Here is a 13,656-nt window from a genome sequence, read left to right as displayed (position 1 = left end):
ACACACACACACACTCCATGTGTTCTTTCCTTCATGCACATATAATTTACCCATCTATCCTCCATGACATTCTCCCAGAGTTCTATCCTTCTGCCCTTGAGGCATTTACCTTCTTCCAAATTCACAATTAGCTAATAAAAGAATCCAATCACTGAAAATGTGTTAATAAGAAAGGATAACAGAAGCATACAGTGACTACTGCCTGCCAGCTCAAATACCCCTCCATGGTAAGATACGGTTCTGAAAACAAAACTGTACTAAAAATTGCATAGCTCAGAGGAGTGACTGGTGTGAATGCTAAGCAGCATTCTCTGGGTTTCTTGCAGTAACCATCAAGTGCTAATACTTAAACCATCATTAATTCTTTTTAAAAACAAAATTTAAATGGATACTGTATCCTTTTTCATGTAAATTAAAGTATGTGCAAAAATAATGTATTTGCCCTGGAACATTCTATAAAACAAATATAACCCCTAGGAAAATAGGGCCATAGAAAGGTTAAATGTCCATGTAACATCTGTGATAGAGCAATACCTAGAACACAATTCTCTTTTTCACCCAATGATTTTCGACCATATCATGTTGACTTAATGAGATTTTAGCTAAATATAGAAAATCCTGCTTTGAAAACCTGTATCCAAAAGGATCTAAAACTTGTGAATTAGGCAATAGCAAAAATGTCACACCCTTTGCTATGCTAAGAGGAAAGTCTCTCAAGTGATCGACTCGATGCCAGGCCATGCAAGTCAGACATTTAGTCATTTTTCTAGACGCTATCCATCATTGAGCACATTCCTGAATTTCATGCAACTTAATTTAAACGTCTAACTGGCTATACAGATGGGAATAAACCTTTGAGAAAGTAAAAGCTTGACAATGCTGACACCTAGTGGCTGTGAAGAAACTGGAGTGGATTCAGCCTAGGAAGAGTAGTACAAAGCACGCAGCATTTAATCATGATGAATATTAGGTTATAAAATACCAATTCTCAAACAAACCCTATAAAAGTTTATTTTAGCTCTCTATTTATCTCTGAGCCTACAAAAGGAGGCGATAAAAAACTTGCATCTGAAAAGTAAATTTTCCTTCCAGTTCCACACTTAGCAAATTACTTATCTTCAAAGATCAAAGAAAAAACTACAAACCAATTTATATTTTGGCATATTTATGACTATTTTCCTTAATGTCGCATGTACACCCACAACCTTATCTTGGTCTTCAGGTGACTTTTCTCCCTGGGTCAAATATAAAAGCCATCTGGCCAAGCCATTATAGAGATTCCCTTTATACCACTGAAGCATCCCTAGTCAAAGGATGGCTGGATCTTCACAAACCAGCAGGAATTTTCCTTAAGGGAGGCGTAAGGACACATGTGGAAACCCCTAAAGTATACATCTAAAAGCAAGGACAGCATTGAACACTGTGGGAAGCCGTATGAACACAGCAGATCAGCACAGCACAATCTATTTCTACTCTAACCATTAGAAGGTAAGTTTCCTCAGACCCACCTGCACCTCTGACAGGCAGGATAGCAGGAAGCCTAAAGTGTTCATCTCCTCCACCAAGGAGAGCTCTGAATCCTACCTGCTGACGTTTGAAGGCTAAATAATCCAAATTTTCCAACTCCTTCCCAAGCTTCTGGTAGGTTTTCTGGAGGTCAGATTTGTTGGCAATATTTTTGAGAGACTCAAATGTCCTTTGAAACTGAAATTGAAAACAAAAGCAGATCATTAGGATAGCAGCATATTTTTCTCAAATTCTCAACTTGATAACACAAAGAGTCGATAATGAGCCTCAGTTTCTCCCATTCATAATACAGTGGTAACAAATGCTGGCTAATTATTGTTTAATGAAAAATTAGGGATACTTATAAAGAGTTATAAATCATATTCTAAGTATAACCAATGTTATTGCAGGAATGAGAAGCCTGGCTTAGTCCTCATTCTAACAAAAGAGCATACTTCATTTAAAAAAAAAGAAAAACTTCATCTTTTAGGATACACTTCTGCTTTTAAATTTTAATAAAACAGTACAGTGCATGTATAATTTCAAATCATAATGAGGAAGCATTAAAAAGTGATTACATTTCAATCATGGAAACAAATTTTTGAAAAGGTAGTTGCTTACATGATATTTTGCTATATTGATATATGATCTGGCTTGCCTCTAGAAAAACATCTATGCAGAATAGGTCACCCAACAAACTTCAGCAAGAAAGATCTTTCAGAGCTTGTATTTTGAGAAGGAAGAAAAACTTAACATTTTGATGATCAAAGCATAAGTGGTATGTTCAGCAAACATTTATTCATTTCTGCTCTAAAACACAGATGAGCTACGAACAGATGAGTTATGATCAGAAAGAGAGTTCTGATCAATTCTGCTGAATCAAAATGCTCCCATTCTTTTTAAATCAGATCCTAGATAAATACAAAGGTGAAAAACTGCAATGAATCACAGTCTGCTACTAATAATTAATTAAGCAAAGGAAGCTCACAAGAAATTGGATTCTTGGTTTATTTTAGTAAATTAGAACATACTTTGGAGGGTTAGTGATTGAAAATGTCAAGTAATGTAATTAGCAAGACATTTGCATTTGCTTTCTCTTTCTGTCATTTATTTCCCATATTCTCACTCTGTACCATCAGACAGATTTCTACAGATAGAGACTTCACTGTCTTAAACAAACCAGAACTCCACTGTGACTATGATGCCATGAGACAAGCTAATAAGATTTTATAGAATATAATTAATTTTCCAGAGAAATGATTTGACCCTTACTATATCAAACTCTATGAAATAAGTCATATTAAAATGGCATTCTACTGAATTAAATCCCTAATTTCATGAAAGCAACATGTTTATCTCAATCTAAGGTGACAGAGGAAAAATAAATGGGAAATAACAGTGCTAAGCTCCCATGGCAGGACAGTAAATTAAACTCAACACGTACTCATTTAGAACCTACTATGCACAAGGCCCTATGACTGTAAAAGACATTTCCTTCCCTGAAGGAGCTTAGACCATTGAGAAACTAGACATGAAATTCGGAAATGAGATGGACACTGACATTTACTGAGTGCCTGCTCAGCCCCCGGTACTTTATGCTTTCAAATTTAATCTTCACAAGAACCAGAGGAGTTCTTATTTTTCTTTTCATTCTACAATTGAGTAAAGTGGGATTCAGAACTTTTAACTAAACAGGGTTTTACTACAACATTCATGTTCTTTCTACTCCATCCTTAATTCTAACACAAGGCAAAATAGTAAAGAGAGTCCAAAAAAAGATAAAGGTAACATTGGTGAAAACTCAGAAAAACTGATACTGACTGAAGGACTCAGACCACATAGAAGACCTAAGAGAATCTGAATTGGGCCCCAAAGGACAGGAAGTCTTTTCAGAGTCTGACATACACACCAATTCCACCCATTACTTTAAACACAGCCAAAATCAGTTCATTTTCCCCCACTTGTAACAAAATAAATAAGTTCCTTTCAACATTATTGATCTTCATGTGAAATATTTATCATATTATATGATCATTTCTGTGCCTTGCCCATTTCTTGGTTTATTCTATGTTCAAATCAAACTAAAACCTTATCTAAGATTCTAATAAAATTAAGTAATTTTATCTATGATTTCATTAATACAAGCTATTTTACCGACAAATCCATTCAACTCTAAAGCATGTTTTAATCCCTGCACTTTGTCTTCCCTAGGAAATATTAGCTCTACTTCTTAAATATTTCTTCTTCATATTTATCTCTGTGAACTTTATACAACTCCAAATGGAATCTTAAGAGCAAACACACCTGTAAAAACTGCTCAAAATAATAAAAACAGAAAACCAACACTTCCAAATAATATGTCCATGGCCAAAGAAGAAATGGAGAAAATCCAATAACAATACATCATCACAAAAATGTTCTAACTAAAGGGTCAGAGTTTGCATAATATGGAGATTTTGGCTTGAACTTTTGTTATCAGGAATGATATCCTCCATTTACTAGAAATAAAGAGTTCAAAACACTCTAAAACCATGATAATTTCATTCATTTAAGCAGTTTTTGCTTATAACAATTGTCAAGGAGAGGGCATACAAAACCCGTGATATAGCTTTGGCTTAGCTCCCTATTAAACACACCCCATCCCCATCTGTTTACATGAACACTAAAAGATACTAAAGAGTAAAAGCAAATAGTAAATAGTCTTACTTTGCTGAGGTACGGAAGATAAAAGTTAGGTCAAGGTCTAGACTTTAAAAAGCATACACTTGCTGTACAGAATCTCTGGAGTTTAATTACAACTATCATTAGAGTGAACTGGCAACAAACAGAATGGGAAAAAAATTTTGCAATCTACCCATCTGACAAAGGGCTAATATCCAGAATCTACAAAGAACTAAAACAGATTTACAAGAAAAAGAAAAAAAACATTCAAAAGTGGGTGAAGGATATGAACAGACACTTTTCAAAAGAAGACATTTATGAGGCCAATAACATATAAAAAATGCTCATCATCACTGGTCATTAGAGAAATGCAAATCAAAACCACACTGAGATACAATCTCACACCAGTTAGAATGTCGATTATTAAAAAACCTGGAGACAACAGATGCTGGAGGGGATGTGGAGATATAGGAACACTTTTACACTGTTGATGGGTGTGTAAATTAGTTCAACCATTGTGGAAGACAGTGTGGCGATTCCTCAAGGACCTAGAAATAGAAATATCATTTGACCCAGCAATTCCAATACTGGGTATATATCCAAATGATTATAAATTGTTCTATTATAAAGACACATGCACATGTATGTTCATTGTGGCACTGTTTACAATAGCAAAGACTTGGAACCAACCCAAATGCCCATTGATGATAGACTGGACAAGGAAAATGTGGCACATATACACCATGGAATACTATGCAGCCATAAAAAACTGTAAGTTTGTGTCCTTTGTAAGGACATGGACAAATCTGGAAACCATCATTCTCAGCAAACTGACACAAGAACAGAAAAACAAACACCTCATGTTCTCACTCATAGGCGGATGTTGAACAATGAGAACACATGGACACAGGGAGTGGAGCAGCACACCCTGGGGTCTGTTGGGAGGGAATAGGGGAGGGACATTGGGGGGTAGGGAGGTTGGGGAGGGATAGCATGGGGAGAAATGCCAGATATAGGTGGCGGGGTGATGGAGGTAGCAAACCACATTGCCATGTATGTACCTATGCAACAATCCTGCATGTTCTGCACATGTACCCCAGAGCCTAAAGTATAATAAAATATATATATTATAAATAAAATAAATATTTTAAAACTATATATTACATAAAATTATATATATATACATTTTATATTATATATATATAATATATATATATATATAATTATCTTACCAGAAGGAAAAAAGCATTCACTTGGCTTCAAGATTTTTCTAATAGGCCACAATGCTTAATCATTGAAACAAACCTCCAAGATTTTCTATATTTGTTCAGTACATGATAATTTTCTTATATTGATTATTTCTCCAAGTAAATGATCTCCCAGTTGGAAACAAGTTGGGAAAGGAAGCACAATTAATTGAAGAGATTTTTAATATTCCTGGATTTTACTTGTTCAGAGTTTTGAGTGGGAATTTAAAATGAGCAAAAACCCCAGAATAATTTGTTGAACCTTGAATTTATCATGTGTTTTTCTTAACTCATTATAAACCAAACTCAAACTTTAAAAAGCTAAGTGACTTAGACTAAACCCAAAACAAACCTTGGACATACAATATAAGAATGAGTAGATGGAAACAATATCCCTAAGCCCAACACTTGCTGTAAAAGTAAGCATTGTCAACATTTCTCATCAAATTATTTCTGCTCATAAATAATAATAGTAATCCACCAAATAAAACAACAGAAACCATAATTGCTCATCTCACATTCAAATAGCTGACAAACTGTTTTGCAAGAAAGAGAAGCACACAAAAGGTAACAGGGAAATGTCTACTTTGTCTCAGTAGTCACTTTTCCCAAATACATTTGTTCTCCTTTTTCCTGACAATACATATATATATAAATCTAAGACGATGTTCTATACAAATTATGCATCCAATTAGTTTGTGTAAAGTATGTAGCTTCGTGGAGTAATTTGAGAAGTATACGAAGAAATAGGCTGAAGCAGGAGGGAAAAAAATGCAGCCAAGGCTCTGGCAAATAAAGTTTTCCTCGCCCTCACTGCCAATGCCCTGGCTTTCTTTAGTAATCAGATAGATTGATTAAAATAACTCTGGAGCTCCAACAGCCTACTAATTCCCAAAATTTAAAAACATGAAGTAGCATTGCTCCAAAACAAGAGCCAGCTCCACAGTCATCATTTTTTCTTATTTAATATTGTACGCATTTATACAAGGTGCTGGGTGCTACCTGTAACATAAAAAGAAATCCCATGCTCGCAGCATTATGTGTACAAAAGGGTATGATGCATTGAAGCATTATATCACCAAGTACGATCTTAGTGTCCCTAAATCATCTGTTTGAAACAATGCCAAAAGATTCTGGAGATTTAAGCAGAAAGAAAGAATAGTCAAAAATAATATACTGATGCTCTATAAATATTAATATTTAGAGTAAAAAGAAGTTGTTTTAAGCACAAGAAATGGCTAATCGACCTTACTTAAATATGGCAACCACAGAACACTGAAAAATAAAGTATTACAGAGAAAGAAATTATTTACTGTTTCTGAACTTAATCCATTGACTTTAATACATATTTTCCCAATGAACTTACAAGATGATAATACCACTCATTAAAAGGAAGTTTACAACTGAAGCAGAAAATTAACACTCGCATACAGATCTCAAATGATTTTTTTGCTGTAAGGAATGATTTTAAAAATTAAAAACGTAGAACAAAATTGGGTTTCAGATCTAAATTATAAAATAGTTCTATGTAGGTAAAGGCACACCGGTCTTGAGGTCTGAGGTTCAAGTCCTTGCTATGGCATTTATTAACTGCATCACTTTGGACAAGTCATTACTATTATAATTTTTTATTGTGTTATCTATAACACAGGACAAATTGTCTTTGCCTGCCAACTTCATTCAGTTGTTGTGAAATCAGTTGAGGAAAAATGAAAGACATTCATTCAACAAATATTTATCAATGAGAAATATACCAGACATATAAGAAACAGGGAAACAAAAGAGAAATAGCTCTTGCCCTAACAGATTTTGCAATCTAGCTTTATTGGTTACTACTTTATAAACTTAAAATTTCCATAAAACTGAAAAGACTATTGTCATTAAGCTCATGACACCTTTCAGTAGTGAACAAGGACTGAACAAAAGAGTCATTCAATAATTGTTTCCAGAGTAGCATCACTGTGCAAAGCACTGGGCTCGACACTGTGAGAAAGATCAAATTTATGGTGAGAATTGGTGGAAAGATGATGAAATCATTGATGCTTTATGAAAAGTTTGACTGGGCACAGTGGCTCAAGCCTGTCATCCCAGCACTTTGGGAGGCCGATGCTGGTGGATCACTTGAGGTCAGGAGTTCAAGACCAGCCTGGCCAACGTGGTGAAAACCCCATCTCTACGAAAAATACAAAAATGTGTGGTGGCACACGCCTGTAATCCCAGCTACTCAGGAGGCTTACACAGGAGAATTGCCTGAGTCCAGGAGGCGGAGGTTGCAGTGAGTTGAGATCACACACTACACCCCGGCCTGGATGACAGAGCAAGACTCCATCTCAAAAAAACAAACAAAAATAAATAAATAAATGCTATGGGCAATGCCCCCAAATAAATCAGCAGTTTACAAATGAATAACCCATTTTGAGAAGGGTCAAGACGATGTTGAAGACAAAACCCACAGCAGCAGACTATCCACATCAATTTGCAAGGAGAAAATTACTCTTTTTTTTTCTTTTTTTTTTTTGAGACGGAGTTTCGCTCTCATTACCCAGGCTGGAGTGCAATGGCACGATCTCGGCTCACCGCAACCTCCGCCTCCTGGGTTCAGGGAATTCTCCTGCCTCAGCCTCCCGAGCAGCTGGGACTACAGGCACGAGCCACCATGCCCAGCTAATTTTTTGTATTTTTAGTAGAGATGGGGTTTCACCATGTTGACCAGGATGGTCTCGATCTCCTGACCTCGTGATCCACCCGCCTCGGCCTCCCAAAGTGCTGGGAAGAAAATTACTCTTCTTTGTGCCCTAGTTGAAGAGGACCAACAATTAACACCAGAAGCAATAGCCAACATCTAGACATTTGAACTGATTCAGCTCGCACAATTCTGACTGCAAATTTTAAGCTGAGCAAAGTTTCCCCTTGATGAGTGCCAAAACTGTTGCACACAGATTAGTTGCAGATAAGACCAGAGCTTTCAATGAAATGTATTAACAATTTTAATTTCATCAAGCTCCTTAAGTATTCCTTTGGAGAAATGTAACAAAAGATGAAACATGGATTTACCAGAATGATCCTGAAGACTGAGCACAATCAAAGCAGTATCTACTGAGAGGTGGAAGTGGTCCTGTCAATGCAAAAGCAAGCCAGTCCAGAGCAAAGGTCCTGGCGACAGTTTTTTAAGATGCTCAAAGAATTCTGCTTGTTGATTTTCTGGAGGGCAATGGAATGATAGTACCTGTTTATTATGAGAGTGTTTTGAGAAAGCTAGCCAAAGCTTTAGCAGAAAAACACTGGAAAAGCTTCACCAGAGAGTTCTTCTCCATCACAATGCTCCTGATCCTTCTGCTCCTTCCTCTCATCAAACAAAGGCAATTTTGCAAGTTTCAATAGAGAATCATTAGGCGTCCAACTTACGGTCCTGGTTTTGCTCCTTCTGACTTCTTTTTGTTTCCAAATCTCAAAAAATATTTAACGGGCACTCATATTTATTCAGTTAATAATGTAAAAAAGACTGCATTGGCATGGTTAAATTCCAGGACACTTGATTCTTTAGTGACAAACTAAGTGGCTGGTATCATTATTTACAAAGCATCTTCAACTTGATGAAGCTTATGATGAGAAACAAAGTTTATATTTTTAATTTTTATCTTTTAATTCCAATTTTCCATGAACTTTGTGAAGTCCCCTCATCATTATCCTGCTTAAAATTCTTAAATGATTTCTTCTTAGCTTTCAGACTATAGTTCAAACTTTGTAACTTAGCACATAGACCTTTCAAATTAGGTCTATGCCTACCTCTCCACCTTTAACTCTTGTTCCTCCCACACAGTTCACCCTTCATCTCAGCCATTCAAGACTATTACAAGTCTTTCGGCATATACCTTTCTCTACAGGTAAAATGCCCTCTGCCCGGCTACCTTCTTTCTCTAGTCAACTCTCGAAACTGAGCCACATAATATTCATTCAACACATCCTCTCTTAATATAATTCCCACCTCCACAACACTTTTACCTAATTCTTTTTTAGTTATACTTTAAGTTCTGGCATACGTTTGCAGAACATGCAGGTTTGCTACATAGCTTTAAATGTGCTATGGTGGTTTGCTCCACTCAACAACCTGTCATCTACATTAGGTATTTATCCTAATGCTATCCCTCCCCTAGCCCCCCACTCCTGACAGGCCCCAGTATGTGATGTTCTCCTTCATGTGTCCACATGTTCTCAGTGTTCAGCTACCACTTATGAGTGAGAACATGCAGTGTTTGGTTTTCTGTTCTTGAGTTAGTTTGCTGAAAATGATGGTTTCTAGCTTCATCCATGTCCCTGCAAAGGACATGGACTCATCCTTTTAATGACTGCATAGTATTCCATGGTGTCTATGTGCCACATTTTCTTTATCCAGTCTATCACTGATGGGCATTTGGGTTGGTTCCAAGTCTTTGCTATTGGGAACAGTGCTGCAACAAACATATGTGTGCATGTATCTTTATAGTAGAATGATTTATAATCTTTGGGTATATAACCAGTAATGGGATTGCTAGGTCAAATGGTATTTCTGGTTCTACATCCCTGAGGACTCACCACACTGTCTTCCACAGTGGTTGTACTAATTTACACTCCCAACAACAGTGTAAAAGAATTCTTATTTCTCCACATCATCTACAGCATCTGTTGTTTCCTGATTTTAATGATCACCATTCTAACTGGCATGAGATGGTATCCATTGTGGTTTTGATTTGCATTTCTCTAATGACCAGCGATGATGAGCTTTTTTTCAAATGTTTGTTGGACACATAAATGTCTTCTTTTGAGAAGTGTCTGTTCACATCCTTCACCCACTTTTTGATCGGGTTGTTTCATTTTCTTCTTGTAAATTTGTTTAAGTTCTTTGGAGATTCTGGATATTCGGTTTTTGTCAGATGGATAGATTGCAAAAATTTTCTCCCATTCTGCAGGTTGCCTGTTCACTCTGATGATACTTTTTTTGCTGTGCAGAGGCTATTAAGTTTAATTAGATCCCATCTGTTAATTTTGGCTTTTGTTGCCATTGCTTTTGGTGCTTTAGTCATGAAGTCTTTGCCCATGCCTTTGTCCTGAACAGTAATGCCTATGTTTGCTTCTAGAGTTTTTATGATTTTATGTCTTACATTTAAGTCCTTAATCCATCTTGAGTTAATTTTTGCATAAGGTGTAAGGAAAGGGTCCAGTTTCAGTTTTCTGCATATAGCTAGCCAGTTTTCCCAACATCGTTTATTAAATAGGTAATCTTTTCCCCATTGCTTGTTTTTGTCAGGTTTGTCAAAGATCAGATAGTTGTAGATGTGTAGTGTTATTTCGTGGGCCTCTGTTTGATTCCATTGGTCTGTATATCTGTTCTGGTACCAATACCATGCTGTTTTGGTTACTGTCACCTTGTAGTATAAAGTCAGGTAGCATAATGCCTCCAGCTTTGTTCTTTTTGCTTAGGATTGTCTTGGCTATATGGGCTCTTTTTTGGTTCCATATGATATTTAAAGTAGTTTTTTATACTTCCGTGAAGAAAGTCGATGGTAGCTTGATGGGGATAGCATTAATCCATAAGTTACTCTGGGCTGTATGGTCATTTTCACAAGATTGGATTCTTCCTATCCACAAGCATGGAATTTTTTCCATTTGTTTGGGTCCTCTCTTATTTCCTTGGGCAGCGATTTGTATTTCTCCTTGAAGAGGTCCTTCACATCCCTTCTAAGTTGTATTTCTAGGAATTTTATTCTCTTTGTAGAAATTGTGAATGGCAGTTCACTCATGATTTGGCTCTCTGTCTATTACTGGGGTATAGGAATGCTTGTGATTCTTTTGCACATTCATTTTCTATCATGAGACTTTGCTAAAGTTGCTTATCAGCTTAAGGAGATTTGAGGCTGAGATGACAGGGTCTTCTAAATACACATTCATGTCATCTGCAAACAGAGACAATTTGACTTCCTCTCTTCCTACTTGAACACCCTTTATTTCTTTCTCTTGCCTGATTGCCCTGGCCAGAACTTACAATACTATGTTGAAAAGGAGTGGTGAGAGAGGGCATCCTTGTCTTGTGCCTGTTTTCAAAAGGAATACTTCCAGGTTTGCCCATTCAGTATGATATTGGCTGTAGGTTTGTCATAAATAGTTATTATTTTGAGATACGTTCCATCAGTACCTTGTTTATTTAAAGTTTTTAGCATGAAGAGGTACTGAATTTTATCAAAGGCCTTTTCTGCATCTATTGAGATAATCACGTGATTTTGTCATTGGTTCTGTTTATGTGATGAATTACATTTATTGATTTGTGTATGTTGACCCAGCCTTGCATCCCAGGGATAAAGTCAACCTGATCGTGGTGAATATTGGCAAACCGATTTCGGTTTGCTGAATTCAATTTGCCAGTATTTTATTGAGGATTTTCGCAACAATGTTCATCGGGGATGAAATTTTTTTGGCACAAAATTTTTTTGTTGTTGTGTCTCTGCCAAGTTTGGTATCAGGATGTTGCTGGTCTCAAAATGAGTTAGGAAGAAGTCCTTTTTCTATTGTTTGGAATAGTTGCAGAAGATAGGGTACCAGTTCTTCTTTGTACTCCTGGTAGAATTTGGCTGTGAATCCGTCTGATCCTGGGCTTTTTTTGGTTTGTAGGCTGTTAATTACTGCCTTAATTTCAGAACTTGTTATTGGTTTATTCAGGGATCCGACTTCTTCCTGGTTTAGTCTTGAGAAGGTGTATGTGTCCAAGAATTTATCCGTTTCTTTTAGATTTTCTAGTTTATTTGCCTTGAGGTGTTTATAGTATTCTCTGATGATAGTCTGTATTTCTGTGGGATCCTTGGTGATCTCCCCTGTATCATTTCTTATTGTGTATACTTGATTCTTCTCTTTTTCTTCTTAGTCTGGCTAGCAGACTATCTATTTTGTTAATCTTTTCAAAAAACAAGCTCCTGGATTTATTGATTTTTTCGAAGGGTGTTTTATGTGTCTATCTCCTTCAGTTCTGCTCTGATCTTAGTTATTTCTTGTTTTCTGCTAGCTTTTGAATTTGTTTGCTCCTGCTTCTCTAGCACTTTTAATTATGATGTTAGGGAGTCAATTTTAGATCTTTCCTACTTTCTCCTGTGGGCATTTAGTGCTATAAATTTTCCTCTGAGAACTGCTTTAGCTGTGTCCCAGAGATTCTGGTATGTTGTGTCTTTGTTCTCATTGGTTTCAAAGAACTTCTTTATTTCTGCCTTAATTTTGTTGTTTACCCAGTAGTCATTAAGGAGCAGGTTGTTCAGTTTCCATGGAGTTATGCAGTTTTGAGTGATTTTCTTAATCCTGAGTTCTAATTTGATTGCACTGTGATCAGAGAGACTGTTGTTTTTATTTCCATTCTTCTGCATTTGCCGAAGAATGCTTTTTTTCCAACTATGTGGTCAGTTTTAGAATAAGTGTAATGTGGTGCTGAGAAGAATGTATATTTTATTGATTTGGTGGAGAGTTCTGTAGATGTCTATTAGGTGCACTTGGTCCAGAACTGAGTTTAAGTCCTGGATATCCTTGTTAATTTTCTGTCTCATTGATCTAATATTGACAGTGGGGTGTTAAAGTCTCCTACTATTATTGTGTGGGAGTCTAAGTCTCCTTGTAGGTCTCTAAGCACTTGCTTCATGAATCTGGGTGCTCCTTTATTGTGAATATACATTTAGGTTAGTTAGCTCCTCTTGTTGCATTCATCCCTTTACCACTATCTACTGCCACTCTTTGTCTTTTTTATCTTTGTTGGTTTAAAGTCTGTTTTATAAGAGACTAGGATTGCGAACCCTGCTTTTTTATGGCTTTCCATTTGTTTGGTAACTCTTTCTCCATTCCTTTATTTTGAGCCTATGTGTGCCTTTGCACATGAGATGGGTTTCCCAAATACAGCACAACAATGGGTCTTAACTCTTTTTCCAATTTGCCAGTCTGTGACTTTTAATTGGGGGAGTTAGCCCATTTACATTTACAGTTAATACTGTTATGTGTGAATTTGATCCTGTCATTATGATGTTAGCTGCTTATTTTGCCTGCTGGTTGATGCAGTTTCCTCACAATATCAATGATCTTTACAATTTGGTATGTTTTTTGCAGTGGCTAATACCAGTTTTCCTTTCCATGTTTAGTGCTTCCTTCAGGAGTTCTTGTTAAGGAAGGCCTGATGATGTCAAAATCTCTCAGCATTTGCTTGTCTGTAAAGGATTTTATCTCTCCTTCACTTATGAAG

The 13,656-nt window shown here is 36.5% G+C and overlaps 1 protein-coding gene across 5 annotated transcripts in view; it reads right to left on the bottom strand.

The window, feature by feature from the left end:
- Nucleotides 1-13,656, bottom strand: part of CTNNA3 (catenin alpha 3) — a 1,887,341-nt gene that overhangs the window by 1,685,261 nt on the left and 188,424 nt on the right. For all 5 annotated transcript variants that reach the window (XM_078345825.1, XM_035266221.3, XM_078345826.1 and 2 more), the window contains one exon: nucleotides 1,585-1,704. In XM_078345825.1, coding sequence (XP_078201951.1) covers nucleotides 1,585-1,704 — 120 coding nt within the window. The remainder of the gene's footprint in view (nucleotides 1-1,584; nucleotides 1,705-13,656) is intronic.

The sequence above is a fragment of the Callithrix jacchus genome, chromosome 12 (assembly GCF_049354715.1).
Source record: "Callithrix jacchus isolate 240 chromosome 12, calJac240_pri, whole genome shotgun sequence".
Classification (NCBI taxonomy): Eukaryota; Metazoa; Chordata; class Mammalia; order Primates; family Cebidae; genus Callithrix; species Callithrix jacchus.
Note: the sequence above shows the minus strand (reverse complement) of the source record. Positions and strands in the feature narration are given on the sequence as shown.